The following is a 24,925-nucleotide window of genomic DNA, read 5'->3' on the forward strand; positions in this document are numbered from 1 at the left end:
TTTCCGAGCAAGTGTCTTGTCTCTGATGCTGGCAATGACTTGATAATTCAAGGAAAAATATAAAAATCTGAGAGCTGGAAGATGTGATGCACTTTGCTTCTTACAAAGGTCTTGTTATGATCCACGTACCTGGCCTAGGAAGGTCTTGTTATGGCAACAGATGAATAGTGAGTTTTAATATATCATTCAAAATCTGCTGGTATTAGCGCTTGGATTTGAGAAGGACAGTTGGATGTCCAATTCCTACTGAGAATTTCCATTGTTCCCAAATCTCTGTTGTTTAGAAATAAAATAATTTCTTTTTAAGTGACTGGCATGCAGCGGGCTTGCTAACTCAGGTTATTTTAAGCCACCAAGTGAAGATATAGGCCAGGCAGTCTTGCAAGCAACAAAATGTAAGCAGAAGCCCACATCAGAGGACTAAAACTTGCCTTGTCGAGGTGAGAACTACTGTCCTGAAAGATGGCCATTTGCTTAGCTGAAACTGGCAGTGAGCATTTATGTTCATTGACAGGCTTAGACATGGCACCGCAGTTGAAGTGTTAGATTCCCTGTTTGTTTTACTCACAGGAAAGAAATAAAACCGCATCGTCGTTATTCTGTAATAAACTGAAGCCTAGCATACAGCATGAGGGTTCGTCTCGCACAGCTCCGTGACTGGGTGAAGGCGGGTGGGTTCCTGCTGTGCCCAGCTTACCCCAAGAGGGTTTCACTGTGCAGGCAGCTTATTACAACTGGGGAACACCTGAGAGTTGAGGCTCGTAAAGCTGCCATGTTGATCTTGTGATAGACTTCCTCGACAGGCTTAATCCTCTCCCGTTGTGAAAGAATACTCATGTTGGCAGTGTGTGTAATACTAGCCAGTAGCAATGTTTTCCTCAGCAGTTGCCTTTTTTCAGTCTGAAACAGTTACTATAAAACATGTTCCTTGGGGAGTGTTGGAGCTCTACAGGTGTTACGCATGCAGGTAAAGTATTAAAGATTTTAAACCCCCCTTTTTCTGGATTATATTTGCTTTAGGCTTTTATATTTAAAACAAAACAAAACCCTTCAACAAAGCTGTAAAAATGCAAGCAACGTCCTCTTTAAAGCCTTTGTATATACATACATACACACACACACGCTTTTTTTTTCCTTGGCAAATGGGGCTGTGTCAGAACACACACAGTGGGATGCGAGACATTCATTAATTGTGTTTTGTGTGCCTGTGTGCATGCAAGCAGTTCTTTGAAAGCGCGAGCTGCTGGGCAAGAGGCATTGGAGCCACATGAAACGGCTGCAGCTTCAGGGCAGAGCCAGCCCCAGGCTTCTTTCCAGCTTATTTTTGGCTGGAGCTATATCATGAATGGAAGGTGGTGTGCTGCCTTCAAGATAAAATGGTGAAAGCTGCATCTCTGGAAGGTCCTTGCTTTCCTCCTGAATTTGCATCTTGGTGAGGATGCTGTGGGCATTTTAACCCTATGAAAATCAAAAAGGAAAACTGCCCCTTCTGTGAGCCCAGACCCCAAACGTCCATCCCCAGTACCAGCCATGCCACTGATACTGGGATTGTCTTGGATGTGGGATCAGCGCAGCTGTTAGGAGGTAGCTCCGGACAAGGGCCTTGAAGCAGCAGCTCCCCCTACCCTATGGCGTGGGGCAAGGGCTGTGTGTGCTGGCTGGGCAGCAGTGAGCTGGGGCAGCGGCAGGCCATGGAGGTATGAGCCTGGGAGGTCCCCACACTGCCCAGGCGAGAAGCGGCACTTGTTACCTGCCCTGTGTTGCTTCTCTCTCAAATTTCCCTGACTCGGTGGAAGAAGAAAATCACTGCCCTTCAGCGAGGTCAGGGGCTGGGAGGAGCGCGAGGTGAGGGACGCTGAGAGTCTTGCTGCCAGCTGGTGGGATGGTTGGGGGTGGCATGGGGAAGGGGAAGGTGCAGGAATCTGGAGAATTCCTCTAGCATCTGAGGTCTGGTTGGGATGAGCTGCTCTCCCCATGTGCCGCCTGAACAGCAAGGTGGCCGAGCCTCTGCACCAGCCCCGGTGAGGGCTCCCCGTGTCACCTCTCGCGCAGCTGGGTCCGGCCTAATGTTATGTACACCAAAAGCACTGTCAGGGTCACGCAGGCAGCTATGGCTGGGCAAGGCTCCCTGGTGCCACAGGAATGAAACCCAGTGCTGGAGAGGGAAAATCACTTGAGCCACTTAATGCTTGGTGGTCCTGCATAATGTGCTCGGTGCTCTCGGGGTGCTGCAGGAGCACGAGGCGGCGGGGAGATCTGTGCCTTCCCCGTCACTCCAGCCCTGGTGATCTTCCTGCCCATCCCAGACCTGATCCTCGCAAACACCTGCCTGATCCTAGTCCTGCCTCGGCCACCAGCCCCTCTCCTGGGGTGGGTGGTGTAAGAGCCAAAGGAGAACCAGCCAGGTGGCTTTTGAAAGCCGCTTGCACCCCCCGAGATGCGACTTAACAGCAGTTAAGATTATGGGGTATGTTAATGTATAATTAATGGTAATGATACGGATGGTGGGTTATTACAGGGTAGCTGCTGGTGTTAGCGGCGTGTGCGTGAGCTCTCGGGGAGCGATTTGCAAGCGGGTCTGTCTAGTCATGTCGTTGCTGAAGGGCGGGGGGGGGGGGAGATGAGCCAAGTCCTGGGCCGAGTCCCCTTTCTCTGTGCGTGGGGCACCAGCCAGCCCTGGCTCGCCAAGGCAGGGCTCTCCAGGGGCACTTTGATGCGTTTGTTTAACTGGAGGATGCAGGCAGGACTCAGGTGTGTGCGGCGTGGCTCTGTGCTACTGTCACGGCTCTGAAAGGAGACAGGTCACTGTGGCCGGAGGGGCTGCGGGAGGTGGGAGGTGGACGGGGGCATGGGTGCCCTGGGGCATGGCTCGCCAGCCTGTGGAGTGGAGATGGATGCACCCACTGCGGCCGCCCCTCTGGGGGCTGCGGGGTGATGCGGGAGGTGGGTTCAAAGCAGCAGAGATGCAGGATGCAACATGCTGGGGGGAGGGGGGGGCACCCACGCATTTGGATGATGGGCCCGACACAGGGAGGCTCTCCACCCATGGCGGGGTTGGGAGTTTTGCCCCAAACCAGTTTTTCCCACGCCAAAACAATTTGGCAAATTGAACCCAAATTGGGGCAGGCATAATGATGTTGGGTGAATCGGGGTTTCTTTGCTGAGTCTGCCTGGGATGGGTTCACACAGGCTCCTCTCCTGGTGTGCTACTTCACAAGGATCCCCATCTTCCTCTGCCAGTCTGGTCAATGCATCGATCCCTTTGAGCTTGGTTAACGGCAGCCATTCTTGCAATGAAGGAGGGATGCCAGAAGGGCAGGTGTTTTCGAATCTACTTTGACTGAAGAGGCAATTAGAAGTTGAATTTTGTCCTTGGGCAGGTCCTGGTTTAACACAAGATCTTCTGCCTTGGAGCCTAGGCATGGCTTTGACGGGAGTGCTCGTGTTTGAGAGCCTCATTAAGGTCTTAGGGCTCTATATGAAGCTTGGTTTTATGAAAACATCGGTGTCATTGCTGAAGCCACTTGCCCAAACTGTCCCCATGCAGGCTCGCTTTTAGCATTTGACGCTCTTCAGTATCCATCCTTTTAACACCCAGTCAGTAACCAGAGGGCATCTGATGTATTTTACCAATTAATCACAATCCCCGTCAAACAAGACTCATGTTAGGTTGAATTCCTTCTCATGGGTTAGATACCTTCTTCTTCTGTAGACACCCTTCTGCTGACACCCTTCTGCTCCCCCACCGGGACCTGTGGAGAACAATCAGCCCAGGGTGATGCCAGATGCTGAGCACCCGGATGGTGGCACCCCAGCTCCCCCTCCCGCAGCAGCCCCTGTTGCCACCCTCACCTGTCCCCTCCTGACTTTCTCTAATCCCTCCCTGCTCTTGCAAAGTGCAATTAGGAGCAGCCTCGAGGTGCTTTCTGAAAGCCTGGACTTCAAAGGCAGTGATCTCTGGGTGCTGCAGCGCTGGCCCAGGAGAGGACGGGCTGTAATTAGAGCCCTGCTCAGGGGGGGCAATAAGGGGATGCTCATCCTGCTTGTGTGCGGTCCCGCTGCGTGACGTCCCACTCTCTGGTATGAGGCCCCGCTGCCAGCAAAGGCGGCTCTCCTCACCGCGTGGGCTGCATGGGACCAGTGAAGGGGAAGGTGAGCCAAGTTCCCCGGGACAGCCTGCTCTGTTCTTCTCCTTCCCTACTACTTTGAGCTGTGGGCTGGGATCGCCCCTTCCCCGCTGTGGGGATCGCACCTTGGTGGGTTATGGGAAGATGGACATCCCTGTGCCTGAGCATCTCGGGGATGCCTGACGGTGCTGAGTGCAGGGGGAGAGTGGAGTGGAAACAGAGCTGTGGCATGTGGGGTAACCATGCCAGGTCCATCTCCCTCTGTGCTAGTGGGGACCAGGCTCTGACAGTTGGGTGGCAGGCGCCTGCAGATGGAGGCCGTGTCCCTGTCGGCATCTGCACAGCTCCGAGCGCAGTGGGACCGCGGTGCTGCAGCCGGAGCGGCTGGGCGGCAGCACCGCGCTGGAGGAACTGGCCCGAAGAAAGTCATGGAGAACAATAGCAATTGTTCTCTGTCTTTGTTCTCTTCCATTCCCGGATGTCAGGGAAGATGGAGCCACGCTCGGCTGCCAGTGGGTGGGCAGAGCAAGTGTGGCTGCCTGCACTCCCGCCTTGGCACCCAGCAAGCCCACCTCACGAGCCGCCCGCTCTGCCGCCTGCTGCCCTCCCGGTCCCACCCCAGAGCCTGAATCATCGCTAATATAATAATAAAAGCTCTACATTGTCATATGGGCAAGCAATAAAATTGGGCCGCGATTCTCATTGTCATGGGGCAAGAGGATTTTTCAGGCTGCAGAGCAAAGTGGTGCTAAAGCTGCTGTTCTTCACTGCAGGGCACTCAGCCTGCCCGTGCTCCATCCACCGCAGCCTGGCAGGAGGGAGGACCTGGCCCCAGCCCTGAGTGCAGGCAGCAAATTTGCTGCCTGCACTGGAGGAACTCTGGCCGGCGAAGGGGCTTGTGGTGCCTACACCTTTTCCTACTGCCCCAGGCAGTCCGAGGTGGGCTTCAGCTGGGAGAGAAGGTGCTGGCCAGGCCCTAACTGGGGAGCCGTGGGATTGTTTCTGGTCCAAGCAGCATCATGCATCCCTTTTTCTATCCTTGACGGGCCCAGGCATGTGGGGGCAAGACCCCGGGCTTCCCTGCTGTGGCTTTTTCTGCTGTTTACCGCCATCCGCCTGCTGTGAGCTGGAGCGTGTGGTCACTGCCAGGATCAAAGGGCTATGAGGCAAAGGCAGAAGGTTTCCCGCAGGACTGCCAAAGGAGATCCCTCTCTGCATGGGGAGCGGCTGTCCCCATCCCAGAGCCAGCCCCAGGGCTCAGGCATTACCCCAAGGCAGCCTGCTGAGTGAGACAGATGCAGCACTTGGCACAGAGTTTGCTCAGCCAAGCTTCCCCACGCAGAGCCCTCAGGTTTGCATAGTCAGTCTGACGAACTGCTGCTCCTGACAGAGGAAGCTTAGACATTTGCAAACCCCTTCCCTTTTCCACTCTCCGCTTGCAAGCGCATGCTCTGTAAATCCCCGGGGTCTTTGGGCAAGTGCCATCGCTGAAGCGCAGAGGTGGGAGCAGGCTGGGGTGGGCACGGGCACCTTGGGGGCTTTCTAGCAGTAAGCATGAAATGAGAATTTTGCCTCTTTCCTCTTGGCCTTAGGAGCTCTGTTTATTCCCTTTGCAGAGAGATCTTAGCTGAGCTCAAAGGCAAGCAGGGCTTTCGCATTGCAGATGGAGCAGGGAGTCCAGGCTAAGCTCCTGGATCTCCTGCACCACCACTGAGTGATATGTTAGCCCCCCTGCTACTCTTTTGCCTCTGTGTAGACGTAAGACCTCCAGAAAATACCCGGAGCCCCATTTCCATAGTTTGCATGCTCATAGTTGCTTGGGTTTGATGCCCTCCATCCGTATGGAGCCACCTTGCTGGAAAATGATTACAGAGAAAGGTTGGGGGTCCTGTGGCTGCGGGGAGGTGGCTCAGCCTCTTGCGAGAGGTTCAGGCACAGTGGGGGAGGTGGCAAAAAGAAAAAAAACATTGTCGCTGGGGGACAGGCAGTGATAAAGGGCTGTTTGTCACATGCAGGGGAGAAGCAAGGGAAGATGCAGCTGCTGGGCACTGCCTGGTCCTGTCCCGAGCAGCTCTGGTGCAGAAGCGTGGTCTTAAAGCCTGTCTTTTTGCTCATACTGGTGAAAGTTAAGTGACTGCTTTTTGCAGCCCTTTTGAAGTTTGCCAGCTTGGCTTCCATCTGTCCTCCAAACGTGGTGCACGATGCTCGGCTTGCTCCCAGCTACCTGGGAAGGGACCTCGGCTGCTGACCATGGCCGAAGCCGGAGGAGCCCTGCCAGGATGGCAGCTCCTGGTTCCTTCATTCCACGGGACCATGGGGCTGGCAGTGCCAGGGAGGTGTGCGGGTGTATGGACACAGGGGGCTCTGGGATGTAAGCGATGCTGGTGGTTCACTGCTGCCCGGCAGGGATTGGTCCCGAAGGCAGCTCTGCGCCTGGGAAGCTGGCAGCAAGACTTGCAGCGTTGTGGTGGCTTTGTGCTTTTTTTCGTGGCTTTCCTAAAAACAGTGCCTTTTGCAATCCTCCCAGGCCTTCGACAAAACTTTTCCTGGCAGAACCTCTCCAAAACTTATGGGAATTAAGTTTTTGAAAGGCGATGGGGTTAATGACATTTGCGCTTCTTGTATGGCACTGACAGGTTTCCTAGTGCAGAGATTTCTTGTGGGAACTCCAGTTTATGTCAGTGGGTTGGGCTCGGGGAGCTGAAGTAGCTCCAGGAAACACAGAGAAGCTTTTCAGCCTACAAGAAGGGGCAGAGGTGACAAAGGAGGAACCTCGGAAACTGCCAGGGACGGAGACCCCGTCTCTCTCCATCCCACCATCCCAGGGAAGGTGTTGTTCCCAGTGTCCAACCTGAACTGGGATTTGGGGAACTGAGATCTGGAGTGTTGCTCTGAGAACAAATTTTCGCCCATCCCTTTCATAACTGACCCCCAAGGGCTGATCCTGACCCTGTTGCTCATGCAGGCGAGACCAGCTCCATGTGCTCACCGTTCACCTCCAGCTCCATCCCCATAGGTGTGCGTGTGGCCATACCTGTGTGGTGGCCAGCTGGGCTCAGCCAGCTCCCCTGGCCCTGCCAGTGCGGGCAGGAGGATGGACACGGCGCTGCCCACTGCTGGCTGGAGCCAGGGCCGAGGACATCCATGAGTTGGGCAGTGCTGCATGTGTCTGGGTGTTATGTATAGGGTGCCTCAAAGGTTTGCTCCAGCCGGTGCTTGTATGCGCACTGCATTTCAAGGGAGGAAGATCTTGCAGATGTCAGGAATAAAGACTGAAATGAATAGGGCATAACAAGCCCTGAAACATGACTTTGTGTCTGCAAATAATAAGGAACGAGTTACAGTCTTGGAAGAGCGGGAACATTACCCTGTGTGCAGGGTCCAGCCTGTCCCTGGCGTTGATTAGGTGCCCTCCTTGCACTGTCCTCTGCGTGGAAGCTCTGCTTGAAATTTATTGCCTGCAGATGAGTTTCTCAACCTTTTCTAACCCAGGGATGGCCAAACCTTTTTGGTGGAAATCCAAGGATCGTTTTGTTCGGAGCCGCCACATGGTTTTATTTACGACCCATGCGAATTAGGCAAGCATCTCACTGTTTGTCTCTTTTATTTCATCCTCTCGCGCTTGCTTGTGCACATAGGAATGTGCGCGTGTGTGCTTAGGAACAATTTTGCGGACCACTTCCTACTGTCGTTGGGACACGAAGCAGGTCCTGGACCCAATGCGACTGCGGGCAGCAATGGGCCCCTGTCCTTATTTCACATGACAGCTTGGTTCCCTGGGCAGGTCCTCCTGGAAAGGGAGAAAAGCACTGGACACTACCCAAGCCGCTCCACCATTTTCTGCCATGCCAGCGTCCCCAGCCCAAGGATGGAGAAAATCCTTGAGGATCATCAAGGTCCCTGTCCTCACCAGGAGGACGTTCATTAACAGCATGTGGCTGAAAAGCAGCCTGAGCCCACGGTGCTGGGCTCAGTACCACCTGGAATGTCCTCCATGCTTATCGACAGGGGCTTTGGTTCCTCCGCCTCCTGCCTGGAAGTCCCTAGATCCCACTGCTTCTGGAGGGGACACCCGCGGCTGTGTCCTTGGGTCTAGACATGTCCCGATCAACTGGCTTTTTGGCCGAGGAAGCGCTCAAAGGCTACTGCATCCCCTTTGGAAAAACCAGTCACCCCAGCATCCCCGGCTGGACTTTTCCTCCCTCCCTGGGAAGAGTCGCATGGGCCGCCTGGACCCTCGCAGAGCCGGGGCTGGCCTCGGCGGGAGACTTCCCAAAACCCATCCGCTTGTGCGAGTCCCCCTGCTCAGAGCGGTGCTGCCAAAGCCACGCTTAACTTGACACATGTGTGCGGCCCTGGGAAATGTGGCGGCTCTGATTCTCATTTGTGCCGCCTTACTCAGCGCCAACCTGCCGGGAGGCAGGGTCTTGCCAGCAGCCGTGCTCCACTCTGCGCCAGCCTCCCTTCCAACGCACCGACCTCTATGCCGGATGGGCCGGGGATGCCGGACCCCTCCTCCTGCCAGCAGACACAGTGTGGGGGCTCGGCGAGATGGCTGCTCCCAGCCCCAGTGCTGGCGAGCATCCCTGAGGCCACGGGGAGCAGCACGAGGGGCCGAGCCTGTCAGGCGAGATGGGATGGTCCGTGCCTCCTGCACCCCTCATGGTCACCACCAGCGGCTGCCATTTGGGACCCCCAGGTTTGGGTGGTGGCTGTGCTGGTGGTCACCATCCTCACTACAAGGATGAGGAGGGATGGGGAACCAGTGGCGCCTCGCCTCTGCAGCTCTCTCCAGAGAGAGATTAAGCTCTGCTTAAGTGTGATCGCAGTGGAGGCCTAATTTGGGGGATGCCCAATGAGAGGTTTTGTGGGGAGGGGGAGCTCCACGCAGCCCTACTCGCTGTAGAGCGTCCCTGGACATGCGTGCAGCTGCCCTCCAGCCTTCAGGGGCTGTTTGACTCTGAGATGGAGGCACTGATGGCGTTTGGGTGTCTCCAGGCACCAATAGCAGCTCGTCTCAGGATTTGGGACCGAGGCGCAGGGTGCTCCTTGCACCAAAAGCTCCAATGCATGCCCGCACCCCTATGGGCTACACCCTCCTGGTCCCGGCACGGTGGGTTTCGGGCCCGTGAGGGGTGCGGACAGACCGGCAGCGAGGCATGTCCGCGGGTCCAGCTCCGGCTGCTTCTTGCTGACGAAACCCCCAGTTTGCAACACAGTTTTTTGGCGTTTCACCCTGGCCATCCGCTTTCTATTCTAGCGCTCGCCTTGCGGGAAGGCTTTGGGGATGGGGGGGGTGGTGGGAGCCTATTTCAATTGTTCGGGGAATGGAAGTAACTCGTTTTGCGGCTGGAGAAACCCAGCAGAGCTTGCTGCGTGCAGGGAGTTTTTCCACTGCTGTCTCTCCCATTTGAACAGCATAACCTCAAGGGTTTCCGAACCGATGCTGCCACCATCCTCATGGCAGGGCTGGATCTGGTGGCTGGCCTTTGGGCTGGGGCCTTACCTGAGGCACTGGCTGTGCATCACTTGCCTGAAGTCGTTTTGGGGGAGAAATATGCACCTTGTGGGGTCTGGGGTTTTTTGTGGCAGGGTGGAGTGGACCGGAGGGGAGAGAGGTTCCCCCCAGTACAGGCTGGGATTGTGCTGCCGAAAGCCCAAGGCTTTTAGGGGCAGGAAAGTTTCCACCTTGGTGTCTCCAGGCAGGGGCGAATCTCCCACCTATTCCCATGTGACCCCGGAAAAATGAATCACCAAAAATGAAAGGAAGCAAAGAAAAAAGAAAAAAAAAAAAGAAATTAAAAAATCACTCCCCAAAGCCGCCTTCCAGAGGGTTGGGCAAAAGATAAAAGCTCTTCAAGGAGCTGGGACTCCTCCTCTCCCACCACGAACTTCTCATTTAAATGTCTGCGCGCAGGCTGCAGCCAGCACTGCCTCTGCAGCTGCCCCAGGGGAGCCCCCACCGGCCCCCCACCCGCCACCCCTGCCGTGCCCCCAGGGGCGATGCCCACGCAAGGGGACGGCAGAGCCGGGGCTTAGCACCCCAGAAGCAGCGAAGCAGCAGCCCGGCGCGGCGCGTCCCTGAGGAGGTCGTCCCACTGGCAGACTATGCGAGAGCCCCCGGGGGAGCTGAGCCGAGCGGTGCCTGCCTGGGCACGGAGGAGCGGTCGGCAGGAGGGCCCCAGTGGATGGACCCTCTGAGGCCAGCCCCCCGATGTCGGCTCCGCTGCTGCTCTGGGTCATCCTCCTCCACTGGGCCATCGGAGGGGGCTTCAACCGGGGGGGCAGGACGTGGCAGCACTGCACAGGTAGGAGCGAAGGCCGGCGGGTGGGCTGTGCCGGGAGGGAGGCGTCAAGACAGGCGTTGGCCGTGCTGGGGAAACACACCGGGACCCGTGTGCTCCCATGGATGGGATGTTCCCTGCGCTGCCAGGGCAGACCCCAGCCAGTGTGCTCCGTTTTGGGGGGGATACATGGCTGCTGCGGGGTGCCCCGCGTGGGGCAGCCTCTCCCTGGCAGCCCAGCCCCGGGTTTCAGTGCCCGGGTGCCAGTGGACCGAGTCTCGGGGTGACAGCACAGCGCAATGCCTCGGGTGCTGCAGCTGCCAGCATCCTGCCCGCAACCATGGGCAGTGGGTAATGGGGTCAACCCTGCGCCTGCAGCCCCCTGGCATAGCACAGGACTGGGGAGCGACCAGCCCTTCTCAGTGCCATGGGGAGAGCTGTATGCCCATCCCTGCGACACAAGCATTGTCCCAGGTTCTGCTGGCCCTGAGGACCGATGTGTGGGGAGGGGAAGTGAAGGGCTGGAAGGAGAAGTAGAAGAGAGCCATGAAGTCCCCCCCCGGAAAGTCCCTCCCGCCCTGGACTCTCCAGGACTGCCTGTGCTCTTGCCAGACACAACCTACACCCTCCCAGCAGCAAAATGTCCCGGAAAGTTTTGGTCCCACCACCCCCAGCCGAGGAGCTGGCAACTCCGACAGCATTTCCCGCAGGGAAGTGCCAAGAGCAGCCTGCGCCAAAGAGGGTCCCCGTCCCCTGGCTCTGCCTTCCCATCCCTGTCCCCATGCCATGCAGTCCCTGCCCAGGCAGTGAAACTTCAGCCCAGCTTTTGGGGCTGCTTGGGCCCAGGCTGCGTGTGCTTGGGGCTTGTCTCGGTTTGATGGCACCTGTATTTACATTTTATTACAGCCCAGCTGGCGGTGAGAAGGAAAACTGGGAGAGATCAGAGAGTTTCAGTCCACCGCCTCCTCCCCCAGGTGCTCCGGTCTCTCCGGGGATGTCCCCGCTGTCCCCAGGCAGCCTCGGCTGGAGGGGTCCAGGGGATGTCGAGGCCCCAGCATCAGCATATTTAACTGACCCCGTGTCCCTCTTGCCCGTGCCTTGCCCCAGCTCCTGGTGAAGCCCTGAAGCCGTCTGGCTGTGGGCAGCCACCCTGTGGAGCAGGCAGCTGCCAGGCACGTGCACTGCCCGACCTGAGCTGAAACACTCCAGCCACTCTCCCGGCCTTTAACCGCTGGCTCCGCTCTGATCGTTAGCAGCGCCTCGATGCGGGAGGCAGATTGGGATGCACATCTTTGGGTTTAGGGATTTAGTTTTGGTTTTAGGACTTGGTCCCTTCCCGACCCACAGCCTTGGGCACAGCCTCTGGCCCTGGCTGAGCTGTCCCCCAGCTCATCCCAGCCACCTCCGGGGCAGTTGGGGGCTCCTAAACCCCTCCGCAAATCCAAGCCTGAATTCAACTTGTTCTTTTTGCTGAGAAAAACAGGAACTGGTCATTCCCCAAGTCATGCATTTCTGAGATAAGTTGTTTCAGTCAAGCCTCTCCCAAAAAGGCTGTGCTTTAGGAGCAGCTTAAACCAGCAGAGGGGTGGGCAGGGGGGATGCAGAGGTGGCAGGGTGGAAAGGACCTCGCTGGTGTCCCTCCTCCAGGCTGGATGGAGCCACACGAGCAGATTCCTCCTTGCTCCACCCATCTGGGTTTGGGCTGGCTGGGGGTGCCTGGGGGGGGAATGCTTCCCCTCTCCAGCTGGTTTGGATTCACACACACGCCAGTCCAGCCTTGCTCACGGCTCCCTCCCTCTTAGCTCTCCCGCTGTGCCCCAGCAGCCGAGATTTATTAGTACAAATAGGAGCTAAAAGCCTGGTCTTGCTGGGGAAGGGACAGAGTCAGGGATTTTTTAGTCTAGCCAAGTGCTGCTTCATCCTCTGGACATCACCACTGAGCCCCTCTGCCCTTCACTACAGACACCGCAATCCTGCCAGGGAAGCTTTCAAAAATTAAAGCTGTGAGGGTGCCAAGGCAAGGAAGGTCAGAGAAGCACCCACCACGGGTACAGCCCTTCCCATGGCTGCCGGCACGGAGCTTGCCGAGATGTCAGACCTACGGCGACCCTGGCACTGTTACATGGGGATGGCCTTGCAGTGCCGGTGCGCAGTGCTGTTCTTCACCTGGGCAATGCCTTGGGGCTGGGCATGTTGTTTTCTTCTCTGGGGAGAGGATAATTATTTAATGAGCGGTTTTGGTGCCTGCCAGGGGAGTACGTGCCTGTGTGCAATTAGGGCTGGGTTGGGAGAGCCTGGATCGGGACTGGAGCAGGGAGCGCCGTGCCCCACCGCCCTGGGGTCGGGGACGGGTGGCCGCCCCATGAGCGAGCCTGCGAGCGCTGGGATCCCTGGCTCTCCGCTCTCCTGGCTCTGGTTGCGGTTGCTGGTGCTGGTGGATCCCGAGGAAGCTGGTGGCAGCCTGGGGCTGCCCGGCCAGCAGGTCCCAGCCCCGGGGTCAGTATTTGGAGCTGCATCAGTGGGATGGTTCATGCAAGCGAGCCTGCACACTTGGTGTTCCTGCTATGGGGATGGACATGTCAGCCTTGGTGCCTGGAAGCCAAACCTTCCCTGTGTCCCTGAAGCAGGGGCTTGGCGCAGACCCTGGGCTAGGGACAGCAGGCTACTGAGACACCTGGGCCCCCCCCGCTGCCATGGAGCCCTCTGGGCAGTGCTGGAGATGGGCTGGCTGCCTTCAGCAAGCCAGGCCTCCGAGCACCCCACCTCAAGGTGGGGACCCCATCCCGCAGTGGGGCAGGGTGGGATGGCTGCCACCATCGTGACATGCTCTGCTGTCTCTTGGCACAGACCTGCGCCCGCTGGACATCCTCTCGGAGGTGGTGCCCACCAGCGGGCTAGCCCGCGGCATGAGGGTGTTCCAAGTGCAGGGAGTGCGCGGTTTCCAGCTCGCTGCCTCGCGGCCCCGTGCGCTGGGCTTCCCCGCCTCCCGGCTCTTCATCCACTGTGACCGCTTCCCCGAGGAGTTCTCCATCATTGTCACGCTGAGGGTCCTCAGCGTCCCTGCCAAGGTAAGTGCCGCCGGCCAGGCACAGAGTGGGCACAGCCCAGCCCCGCAGCTTACGGCACACAGATTTGAGTCCGTGCCCTTCTGCAGAGAAACGAGTACGTCTTCACGCTGATGGCAGAGGAGAGCCCCAGTGTGCTGGTGGGGCTGCGCTACGCCCCCGACAAGCTACACTTCCTCTTCTGGAGCCAGGAGCACGCCGGCGGCTGGCAGACCCGCGTCACCTTCCCCAACGTCTCCCTCTCTGACAACCAGTGGCACACGCTTGTCCTGGCTGTCTCCGGCCAGTCCTTCTCCCTGACGGTGGACTGCAGCCTCCCCAAGGACGTGTAGGTTGGGGGCGGCAGCAGGGGGGTCAGGAGGGCTGGCAGGGCAATGTTCCTCCACCAGCATCTCCTCCAGCCACCAGCAGATGCCATGAAATTGTCCCCTGCCTCTTCTCTGCCCATCCGCAGGGTGGTGGAGACGCCATTTCCAGCCTCTCTGTCGGTGAAGAGAGCCAGCTTCTACCTGGGCAACAGGAGGAGAAGGAAAGGCGTGTTCACGGTAGGTGCCCCAGGGTGCGGGGCTGTCCAGGGGTGCTCGTGGCTGGCCATGGGGTGAGCTGCAGCCCCCTCTCAGCCCCCCTATGCTGGCAGGGGTTGGGCCACAGCACGGGTAGGGGAGGTGGCCAGGGGTCCTGCTGCTGGGCTTGGTCCCCGTCCGGCTGTGGACATGCAGGGGGTGGCATTTGCAACTGGCACTTTGTGGGACAAACTTAAGAGGACGTTGCCAGTGGTGCGGTGGCAGAAAGACAGTTGATGGCACAGTCTCGTTGATATAAAGGTTAGGGCAGTGCCTGATCCTGACCGGTAGTGAAAAGTGGAGGCCGTGAAAGCCATCTGCAGCTAACAAGCCCCTTGCCAATGCTCCCCTTGCACCAGCTGTTAACTTGCGCAGGATGGAGATTTTGGTAGGCTGAGCATGTAATGAGGATCTGATAAACGTGCGTGAGTCCCTTGGAGGCTTCCCACAGCCCAGGAGGGAGGGCAACGAGCAAGAGTTGGGAGTGAAATCCAGGGCATGAATCACCTGCAGTTTCCATTTCTTGGTCTTGCTGGACTTGCTCTCCAACCTGCTGCTCCCACTTTCCCAGGGCTTGCTGAGGCAGCTTGTCCTGCTGCCAGGAGCCGATGCTACCCCTCGGATATGCACCGCCATGAACTTTAAAGTAGCAACACTCTCTGTCCCCACTGTCCTCCAGGATCTCCCTGCGAAGCCAGCGAGCAACGAGGTGCTAAAATATCCTTACGGTCAGTAAATTCTCGTGGCGCGGGCTTGATGGGCTGCCTTGCGTTTGTTGGGGAAAGCTCTTTGTGTGGGGCTGGGCACGAGCAGGAGTGGAGGGGATGAGGGTGTCGCCAGTACCCTCTGTTTCTCAATGTGCGTGTGGGATCCAGGTCCAAACCCCACCTGGAGATCCCCTGTCCAGGTCCCTTGGCAGCGGTGGGCTCATGCCAGTAGGCCCATGGGTGCCGGCCCATGGGTGCCACCCCCCAGGGTTTTCTCAGCCAGTGCCTTCCCAGCTTGGTGCCAGCATGCCGTTTCCCCCGTTCTCTGGTGCCCATCATCAGGATGGGACTGGGACATCCAACCCTTCCTATGTGCACGGGGATGAGCCTTGCTGCTCCTCCATCATGTGCGCTGAGGCGCTTGCCTTGCTCCTCTCTGTGCCCAGAGACTGACACGAAGGTGACCCTGGGGTCCCGTCCACCCTGCACCAAGCAGGAGAAGGCGCAGTTCTGGTTCAATGCCTCCCGGCGAGGACTGTACCTCTGCAACGGCAGCGCCTGGATTTCCATGCTGGAAGGTACTGGTGTGCAATGCGCTCTTGGGGTGGAGGGAGGCTCTTGCAGCAGAGGAGGAGCAGAGATTTGACCTTGACAGCACTTTGGGGTGGGAACCAAGTCAGGCAACAGCAGAATGCGGGGGTTGGGGTGTCCCCTGCCTCTCCCCTGCTTGGCTGGGCTTTGCTTTGCTCTTGGTGCCCACATCGACACTTCCAGTACAACTTTGGATTCAAGCCCCTCTGTGAGCCAGCTCCCCGATCACTCACACAATGACCATGTTGTCCATCCAACTTATCCATGTTGTCTGTCCCTCCTGGAGCTTCTCCAGTCAGGAACGAGCTCCCAGTCAGTCCAAGTGGGACAGCTCAGCCCATGGAAAGCCATGCCTGGGGTGCTGGGGTGCTCCCTGCTGTGGGGTCCCAAAGGCGCAGGTGCTTCCAGTGCCAAAGCACTTGCAGTTGGACAAGAAGGAGCAGAAAGACTCATCAGCTGCCAGATATACCAGAGGGAGCAACGGGAGGGTGGTGGAGGCAGGTCCTCATGTCATCCTAGCTCTGGTGGCCTTCGTGCAGAAAATAATGGGACAACATTGGAGCAAGAAGGTGGCAAAGCAACCAGAGCCTGGAGGGATGGACATTATTCGATAACGAAATGGATTTTGCCCCCTGGCACTCTCCCACTTGCTCCAGGCAGCCTGCCCAGGTTCCTTGGTGAGGACGTGGAGCATGGAGGATGCGGGCAACCCAGCCGTCCTTCCCCCCTGCCGGGGTTTTTCTTATGCTGGCACCCATGTGGTGGGTTTGGATGAGCCATTTGCTCCCCACAGGAGCTGGCAGTGGGTGGACTCCCTGTCATTCCCTACCTCTGGAAGTCATCAGGCTTGGCACTGTGTCCTTGTTTGCCCAAGGAGACCTCATGCCAGGATCTTGCTGACCTGCACCACTTGGTGCCACCAGCACTGGCCCTTCTTGTAGCCCTTCTCCTGCCATTTGTCCCTTCCAGTGCCCACTCATTTGCTGTTGGGACCACTCCTAGTGTTTCCGTTCTAATTTCTGGCATTAATTGTGTCTAAGTCTTCTCTAACTTCTTCCAGAGCTCATGCTGACTCCAGCCAGAGAAAACATCTGGTGCAGGGCTGCCGCACCCACAGGTGCGTGCGGGTTAACCCGGCTCATCTCAGCAGCCCAGGCCCTTTCGCTGTAGGTCTCTTCCTCTCCTCCCCATTTTCTTTAGGATAAATGTATCAACCTACTTTGTAAGATGCAATCAAAATCCATGGCATGTCATTCTTCCCCCCTCCCAGAGGAGACTTCCCGGCAGAGCATTTTGCAGCCCTGCCCTCCGCCAGAGAACAGGCAGGGGTGGATGGGGCTGGATGTGTTGCCCAATGAGATGGAGTCAGGCCTTTTACCACTCACTTGGGTTTTGGCTCTGCACCACCAGCGACACCAGGACCTTCATTCCCCAGCTCCCCCCCGCCTGTAAAGCCCCATACATCAGCAAGCACCACCGAGCCAGCTCCACTATGCAACACGGAGCCCCTCTCCAGGCAAGGTCATCTGGTTTTAACCTCACACCTCTTTTTTTATGGTCTCCTAGTCAAACAAAGACTGGACTATTTGGAGGAGTACCAGAACCTGGTGACCAACTCTGAGACAATGGGTGTTGAGGTCTTCACCATCCCCAAGGTGGGACTGTTTGCAGCCACTGCCAACCGGTACACCCCCCCGGGATCGGCCATCTATAAGTGGACCGACGGGAAGTTTGTGCCCTACCAGAACATCCCCACCTACCAAGCTCAGTCCTGGAAGTATTTCACTATAGGAAAGAAGGTAAGTCTGCCTGGAAGGTTATTTCTGTGCCTTCATATTTCAGTATAGTAAACTGCGATTGCCCACACCAGCTTCTCCTCCGAAGCCCCGAGTCTCGGGCAGGGTTTAGGAGGTGAATCTTTTTCCCTTCTGTCTTTGATGGGGTTGCACTGATACATGTATTCAGCCAATAAGGGTCTGTCCTAGGGACTGCTGGCTGATCTGTGGGCTGCCCTCTGTGTATACTATTTTTGCTGAGAAACAACTAGAGCCACCCAGGCCATTTTCAGCAACTGATGCTGGCAGCGTAGGTAATTGAGTGTCTGGAGTGCTCAGATCTCTTCCCCAGGGAGCTCCAGGATGTCTGCGAGGTCAGCCTCCAAAGCCAGCTGTTGGATCTGGATCCCTCCATCGGCTGGGGTTCATTTCTAGCAGGCTCTGCCTGTTCCTGCCTCAGATGTAGTGAGTGCCGGTGTCAAAATGTCCTTCGTGCAGAGTACAGAGCCTCGCCTGGGTGTGCTCATAATGCAGCCTCCACGCTGGTGCAAAGGCTGACACCCACACCCCACACCCCACACCCCCCCCCACTGCCCTGGAAAGCAGGTTTTGCTGCAGTTCCTATCTGGCACCGTGAAGTGAGGCAGGGATCACCCCAGGCAGCAGCTGTGGCATTGCTCTCAGGGACATGCAGCTCCTGACATGGGAGCACAGAGAGCAAAGCCCTCCCTGAGCTCTGACTGTGGTGGGTGTCCGGCCATGTATAAGGTCCACTCTGGTCTCAGAGATCTACCTGTGGTCTTAGAGGGCCATCGGAGACCATAGCTCCCTCCTGAGACCCACCGAGTCCAAGCTTCTGTGTTTTTAAGCCCTCTTGCTTTTAAATCATTCCAGGACTTTGGAGCCATCTCTTCTCCCCTGGGCAATCTGCCATGGGACTTCTGCCTGGTTTCTCTCCCTGGGGAGCTATTTATCACTTTCTGAGGAGCCCCGGGCAAGACCGACAAACATCTGCTGAGAGCCAGCTCTGTGCGGAGCTCCCAGGGGTGTTGGGATCGTTTTGCCTCTGGCATGACCTGTTTTTGTCACCAGATGCTATGCAGGGCTCCCCCATCATAAGCCAGTGCTCCAGGGTACAGAGGGATGGGCAGAAGTCCTGCCTCCAGGCTTGGTGGTACCGACAGCCCTGTTGTTTGGATTCAAATGGGCCACATCCCCCATTACCTGCCTGACCGTGGGGTCCTGCAGAAAACCTGGTCAACCCCTGAAAATGCAGCTGTGTTGCAAAACTGGCTTAGGGCTGGGAGCATGCCTGCCATCCCCAGCGCTGTGCCCACTCTGCAGAGCAGCTGCACCCCCACAGGCAGGAGACAGGAATGTCCTCGGCTGGGTTTAACTGCTGATGGGAACCACGTTGAGGGTCCCCAGTGTTAGTCTGGACCCACAACATCCCCTTGCAGTGATGGCTGTGGGAGCAGAGAAGATGACCAGCCTGGGGTGTCCCAACTCCCTGTGGTTCCCACACGGCAAAGCACCTGTGTTGGTGCTCACCAAGGCTCATGTGCTCTGGGTTTGCCTTCAGGTCTTCACTGAGAAAAACTTACTCAGATTTACTAGGCAGGATGACCTCTCTCCTGCACAGCTTGGGGCAGGTTTTCTACCTGGTGCCAGCTCAGAACAGCTGGGGACAGAGGCAGACACCCTGAGTGCAGCTGCCCATGCTTGGCACGTTTCTGCATGGAGATGATAACCAGATAGTTGTTGCACCAGCAGCAGTACAGACCTCTCCATTTAGCCCAGGTTCCTCACACACGTTGCGGGTGGGATGAACCTCTGGAGGTGCCAGCACCTTGTTACTGCACCAGGACCTGCTGATGCTCTGCCAGGATGGGGTGAAGAGCCCCAGAGGGAAGTGTCGGGGTCTCTTGGTTGGTGGCTCCTGCCAATGGAGAGCAAGGGACCGCAGGTTCCTGAGTTGTGGGGTTGGATCCAAGCTTTTCTCTTCCCTCCGAAGCTGCATTTCTGGAGATGCCCTGAAGAGACTCTCTGGACTAGGGCTCGCAGAGAGAGCTGCCCAGCACTGCAGTTGCACCTTCCCTGGAGGGATGTGTGGACCCAGCACAGGCTGCTGAGGGGGAAAGGTCTCCATCTTTGGGGGTGGCTGAGCCTCAGCTGGACAAAGTCCCAGGCTGGTGCTGGCAGGGTCTTGTGCTGGGCGGGAGGCAGGACACCATCCCCACTGACTGTTTTCTGCTTGTGGGCTGTGTCCCTGTGCTTCTTTGTGGCCCAGACTGGGGCACAACCTCTGCCATTCCATATGAAACACACCGGAGTGGCGGAGCTAGCATGCCACATTGCGTGCTCCCATGAGCTTGGATGCGCTCCCCGCCTTGCGCAAGCTCATCTCTGCTGCTGCACACTTGTCCCTGACACTCACAGGGGGGTTTTCTTGGTGTGGAAAATGTTTTGCCTCAGGGAATCGTCATCATCATTATTATCGTATTATAATCACATCTGCGATTTTTCTTCTGAACAACCTTTCCTTATGAGGAAGGTTTGGTAGCTTGGACACCCCACCCCCCCACCCCCCGCAAGCCTGTTTTGCCAGCACGGCCATGCTCCCCGTCCACGGGGCTGGTGGGGCATGAGCGGCCACAGCACGGCTTTCATTCCTCTTGACCCTGAGGCTGTGGCTGTTGCTCTGTGGGCAGTGGGCTTTGCTGCTGCCATGCACAAAGAGACCCACGGGCCACTGGGCCCCTGTCCTCCTGTTTGGGTACACAGTGCTGCTTGGGGGCTGTTTGGGGACCCCAGCCAGCCAGGGCCATCTTGCCCCACACCGGCCACCTCGGACCCTGGCCCCGCATCCCATGGGTGCCTCCCCCACCCATCCCGTCTTCACCCTGCCCATGCTTGTCCGCACCCCTTTGAGAGGAGAAAACCAAGATGTCCTGGCTTGTTATTTTTCAGATCTTCCTAGCAGTGGCTAATTTTGAGCAGAATGACAGGGGTCAGGAGTTCTCTGTAATATACAAGTGGAGCCGCAGGAAAGAGAAATTCATCACGTACCAGAGGATCACCACGCACAGCGCTAGGGACTGGGAGGCATTTGTCATTGAGGGAGAGGCTTTCCTCGCAGTGGTCAACCACAGAGAAGGTACCCAGCCCTTATATTCCCTACCAGCCCGGCTCAGCGGGGGCAGGCGGCCCTGGGGTGACGGTGGGGACCACGGCATGCCGCCGCAGGCACCCTGCTTGAGAGCATCTTCCCATTGCCGTGGAAACACAGCAGCTCCCTGTGCATCCTCTGCCGGCATGCAGGGCAAAGCCAGGGAGTCCGTGCACGCAGCTCAGTGTGGTGTCCCTCAGGAAGCCTGAACCCTTGCAGACCCTCACATTTTAGGAGAGAAAAGCACTTGGGGAAGCGGCTGACACGGTCCCCCTCTGGGTTTCTGACTGCAGGGGACAGGGACAGGAGTGGGGACGGTGTCTTTGCTGAATCTCTGCACTTCTTTTCATTTGTTTCCCCAATGCTACATAATGTGGTGAACACAGTGGGGTGGTGAGGGCAGCTGTCTGGGTTTGCAGGGGCTGAGACTTTTGAGAAGCCAAAGCCTTGGCCTTGTGGGCACACAGGAACCTGAGGGAAGCTGAGTGAGAGCCTGCCGACATCCCTCCCTCCCTGGGCACCCTGCAGACACGATCCAGCCTCATTCGCCTCCCAGGCCATGAGTTGTTCTGCGCTGGGGGGGTGCACCCCTCAGCACAGGGGATGAATGGGTCAATACCACAGCCCCGGCTCTCCAGGATGCTCCTAGCTGGGTTCAGATTCTGGGCCAGCGGGCTCCTTCCCTGCCATCAGGTCTAGCTCCTGGAGCATCATCTCCTCTTGTACCAGGCTCAAAGCTGGTGGCAGGTTGCTTGGGCTAGAAGTTAGACCCCACCATGTCCAGTTTGGATGAGACCTACTCCCGTGGCAGTGGCAGCAGAAAGGTCCCTTCGCTGGCCATGCACATCATGCAGGGGTTAAGACCATCATGGCCAAGCCAAACTGGGGATGTTCCCCTTAGGGGATGTTGGAGGGTCAGTCCCTGAAGAGCTACAACTTATCCACATGGCCATTTCCCACACTCCCTGCAGCCCTTCTTGCCAAAGGCTCTCCCATTGCAATGAGGATTGCCCATAAACCCATTAATACGTGGTCCTGCTGCTGCCCAGCCAACAGAAACACCAGTGGGACCAAGTGGAATACAGCAGTGCTTAAAGAATGTGGGGTAGAAAGGGGCTGGTGGTGCTCCCCTCCTGTCCTGATGAAGCCAGCTCTTTATTAGAAGAACGTCTCTGGCTGGAGGGGTCATGCCAGGCTGGAGGTGCAGAAAGGTTTTTAGCTTTAAAGCTAGCTGGGTCCCACACAGACATGAGGTTGAGATGCTTCAACAGAGCCCAGGAGCTGCATGGAGCACGTGCTTTGGTGCTGGTGGGCCCAGCCCGAGCGCTCAGCACAGGGCAGGCTGTGGGCTGCAGCATCCCCTCCCTCTTTCTGGAGTTCATGCTATCAGCGGGGATCAGCACATGGAGGTCCCTGGCCAGCTCCAGTGCTCAGGAGCTGATCACAGGGACTTAGCAAAGGAGAGCTGAAAAACATCAGTGCAGTGTCATTCCAGCTGTGGCCCCCATTCCAGCTGTGGCCCCCCTCCCAGATGTGCAAGCTTGTGTACGAAGGGTGACGGCAGCCCGTGATGTCGATAGCTTAGAGATTTGGCTGGGACTGGCCCCACTACACATGGCCACCCTGTGGGACAGCCAGCAGAGCTTGGCTGCCCTGGGATGCTGGCACCGTGCCTCTGGTGTGCTGCTCGTGTGGGGAGATGGCACCCTGCCATCCCTCCTCTGCCAGGGGCTGCCACGAAGCTGCTAAAGCATGCTTGGGAACAAGCTGCCAGCGTGTTCAATGGGAATGGAGGCTCTAGGTAGGGATGGAGGCTCTTGAGTCTCTTTGGCTACTTCTTGGGGAGCAATCGGTCACTAGCAGCCAGCCTTGCAACCTGCTGGCAAATATTTGTGTAGCTGAACCTATTTCTGGGTCTTGTTTCTTATGTGAGCCAGGTATTCCTTTTCCTCACGGTGCACGTCTGTCTGTCCATCTCCCCCAGGGAATAACCACAACATAGACAGCGTGATATACAGGTGGAACCCCAGGACAGGGTTGTTTGAAACCAACCAGACCATCCCTACCTCTGGAGCCTATGACTGGGAATTTTTCACCATTGGGCCATATTCCTTCCTGGCTGTGGCTAACACGTTCAATGGCACATCTACTAAGATCTACTCGCACATCTACATCTGGCTCAGTGGCTCTTTCCAGCTCTTCCAGTCTATCCTGGTAAGGCTTGGCCACTGATCAAACTCTACTCCTCGGTCCTCCTCCCTCTGGGTTTAGACAAGCCAGGGAATAATTACAGAGACAGGTGCTCTTCAGTCCTCCGGAAAGGTAGTGATAGTTTCCTACTGATTCTCCCACAGGGACTGACAGAGCGAGGTTTATTTTTTTCCTTGGAGTGTTTCAGCAGTGGGTAACTTCTCTGCTGTGCCTCCTGCAGGCCCTTCCCCCACCTTGCAGCATCTTTGGCTTGCAAAGGCTTGTCCACATCTAGCTTCTCACGTGGCTTCCTTCCCCACAGACTTTTGGTGCTGCTGACTGGGAGGTCTTCAGCATTGGAGACAGAGTCTTCCTGGCTGTTGCAAACAGCCACAGCTATGACAGTGGGATGCCAGCACCCTCTAATTTCTATGCCATCAACTCCTCCATCTATGAGCTCAACATCACTGCCCAGATGTTTGTCAAATTCCAGGACCTCCTCACCTACAGGTACCTGTGCAAAGCATCAGGGTGCTCCTCAGTCCCCTGAACAACCTGGAGATCTCCTGGAGGATTCATGCAGGCTTGCATGCTGCCAGGGACCGAGACTAGTGGGGAGGGCAATGGGGTGACAGGTCCTTGGCATCAAATCCCAGTGGGAGCTAGGAGAAGGCCCTGGATTTGGGAACAAGGGTGGATTTCCTTTCAGGAGCAGCCTGGGAAGAGCGGGGTTTTCTGTGTATCATCACGGTGGCAGAGATTGGGGTGGGGTGGGCTCAGCCCCACAGACATGCAGGCCCTTCCTCAGCTGGCCACGGAGGGGCCACCTCACCTGCCCCTCCACTTGCTTCATCCCCAGTGCCCTGGACTGGGAGTTCTTCTCGGTGGGAGACGACTCTTTTCTGGTGGTGGCAAACTCCTTCGATGGCTTCACCTTCTCTGTTAACAGTATTATCTACAGGTACTGCTGTGGGAGGAAGGCAGGGTTGGGTGGTTGGGTGGAACAACTCTGCCGGGAGCCCATCATGGGGGCAACCTCTGTGGATGCCGGTGCATCTGCCCAGGGAGGACAGATAGCACTGCTCCGTTTCTGGGGAGGTTTCTGGGCAGGAATGAGAAGGCCCAGTGAGGGACATCCCACCCTGAGCCACATCAGGGAGGTGGGAGATGCCAGCCCCACAGCTCGGCTTTCCTGCCCCCCTTTCATGTGCCCAGCTTGTGCCCAAGAGCTTACTGCCCTCCCCATACAGGTGGCAAGGCTATGAAGGCTTCGTAGCAGCTCACCACCTCCCCACTGTTGGCTGTAGAGACTGGGAGGCATTTCACACCGTCGAGGGCTCCTACCTCCTCTACTCTAGTGCCAAGGAGCCTCTTTCCAAGGTGCTCAAGCTGAAAACCACCTGAGGTGGCTGAGACACGCTCAGCTCATCACCAGGATTGGGGCGAGCTGGGCATTGAGGTGAAGATGGACCACAGAGCCAGGAATGGCTGCAGCATGAACCCTGCAGCTGGCTGGTTGTGCTCTCCGCAGGAGGGGAAGGAGGAGGAGGAAGGGAGCGCCGGGGCTCCCTGCAGCCTTGTCCATGGGCTGGCAAAGGGGCTGTGATCCTGCTTTGGTGCTGTTTCTTCTGGGAAAGCTCTCCTGCCATGCTCCAGAGTCATGTCCTACCCAGGGTGCCTGGCACCCAGGTGCTTCCCCAGGCTCATCAGGATGCTGGCGCTCGGCAGTCTCCAGGCAGGAGGGACCCAGAGCTGCTGTTGGTTGTGGCCAGAGCTTGCACAAAGCCAGGGAAGAAAGAAACTGAGCAGAGCGTGTGCTGCCAGGGTGGGTGTGTGGCATGGGGAGAAAATGGCATGTAAGAAATTGGGGGAAAAAGATGGCTTCAGACTTGGCACTGGCTGCCCAGCACCTGGGGCTGTGGCGCTGCTGAGGACCCATCTGGTTTGACATTGCATGCAACATTTTGTGTCCCTCTTTGGTGGCCTTGCCACCCCATCCCGCTGCCGTGGATGCCTGCCCACCCTCCTGCTCTGCCGTGGCTGGTTTTGGTCATCCTCACTGAGTGACATATATATATTGTACAAATCCATAGATGTGTACAAGGACCAATGCCAGTCCTTGCACTTCTTTGCATGAGGTCAGCGACTCCCGAGCAAACCTGCTGTGCATTGAGACCAATCCAGCTACCACGGGCATGGGAAAGACCCAAAACTGCTCCAGGTGAAACTGTGGCCTCTTTTCTTTTTCTCACCTTTGTCTGGGGGACTCTTTTGCTTAACCAGCGCTCTAATAAACTGTGTGCACCCAGCCTTCATCCCACGCACAAGCTGCAGGTACCCGAGCTGCTCTGCCAATGGCAGAGGCTTCCCTCCACTCAACAAGCCACCCTCGAGCGAGACAGGGACATGTCCATGGTCATAGGTGGCCCATGAGGACGAGGTGGCCCTGAGCAC

At 57.2% G+C, this 24,925-nt stretch overlaps 1 protein-coding gene across 1 annotated transcript; it reads left to right on the plus strand.

Moving 5' to 3' along the window:
• Positions 1–10,341: 10,341 nt before the first annotated feature.
• Positions 10,342–24,869, plus strand: TSPEAR (thrombospondin type laminin G domain and EAR repeats). Its single transcript, XM_049802461.1, has 12 exons — positions 10,342–10,435; positions 13,235–13,479; positions 13,566–13,804; positions 13,931–14,021; positions 14,611–14,767; positions 15,193–15,324; positions 16,904–17,136; positions 20,083–20,269; positions 22,266–22,495; positions 22,794–22,981; positions 23,331–23,432; positions 23,722–24,869. The coding sequence occupies exons 1-12, from the start codon at positions 10,342–10,344 to the stop codon at positions 23,873–23,875; spliced, it is 2,052 nt and encodes a 683-aa protein (XP_049658418.1). The 3' UTR covers positions 23,876–24,869.
• Positions 24,870–24,925: the final 56 nt, after the last annotated feature.

The sequence above is a fragment of the Accipiter gentilis genome, chromosome 6 (assembly GCF_929443795.1).
Source record: "Accipiter gentilis chromosome 6, bAccGen1.1, whole genome shotgun sequence".
Taxonomy (NCBI): domain Eukaryota; kingdom Metazoa; phylum Chordata; class Aves; order Accipitriformes; family Accipitridae; genus Astur; species Astur gentilis.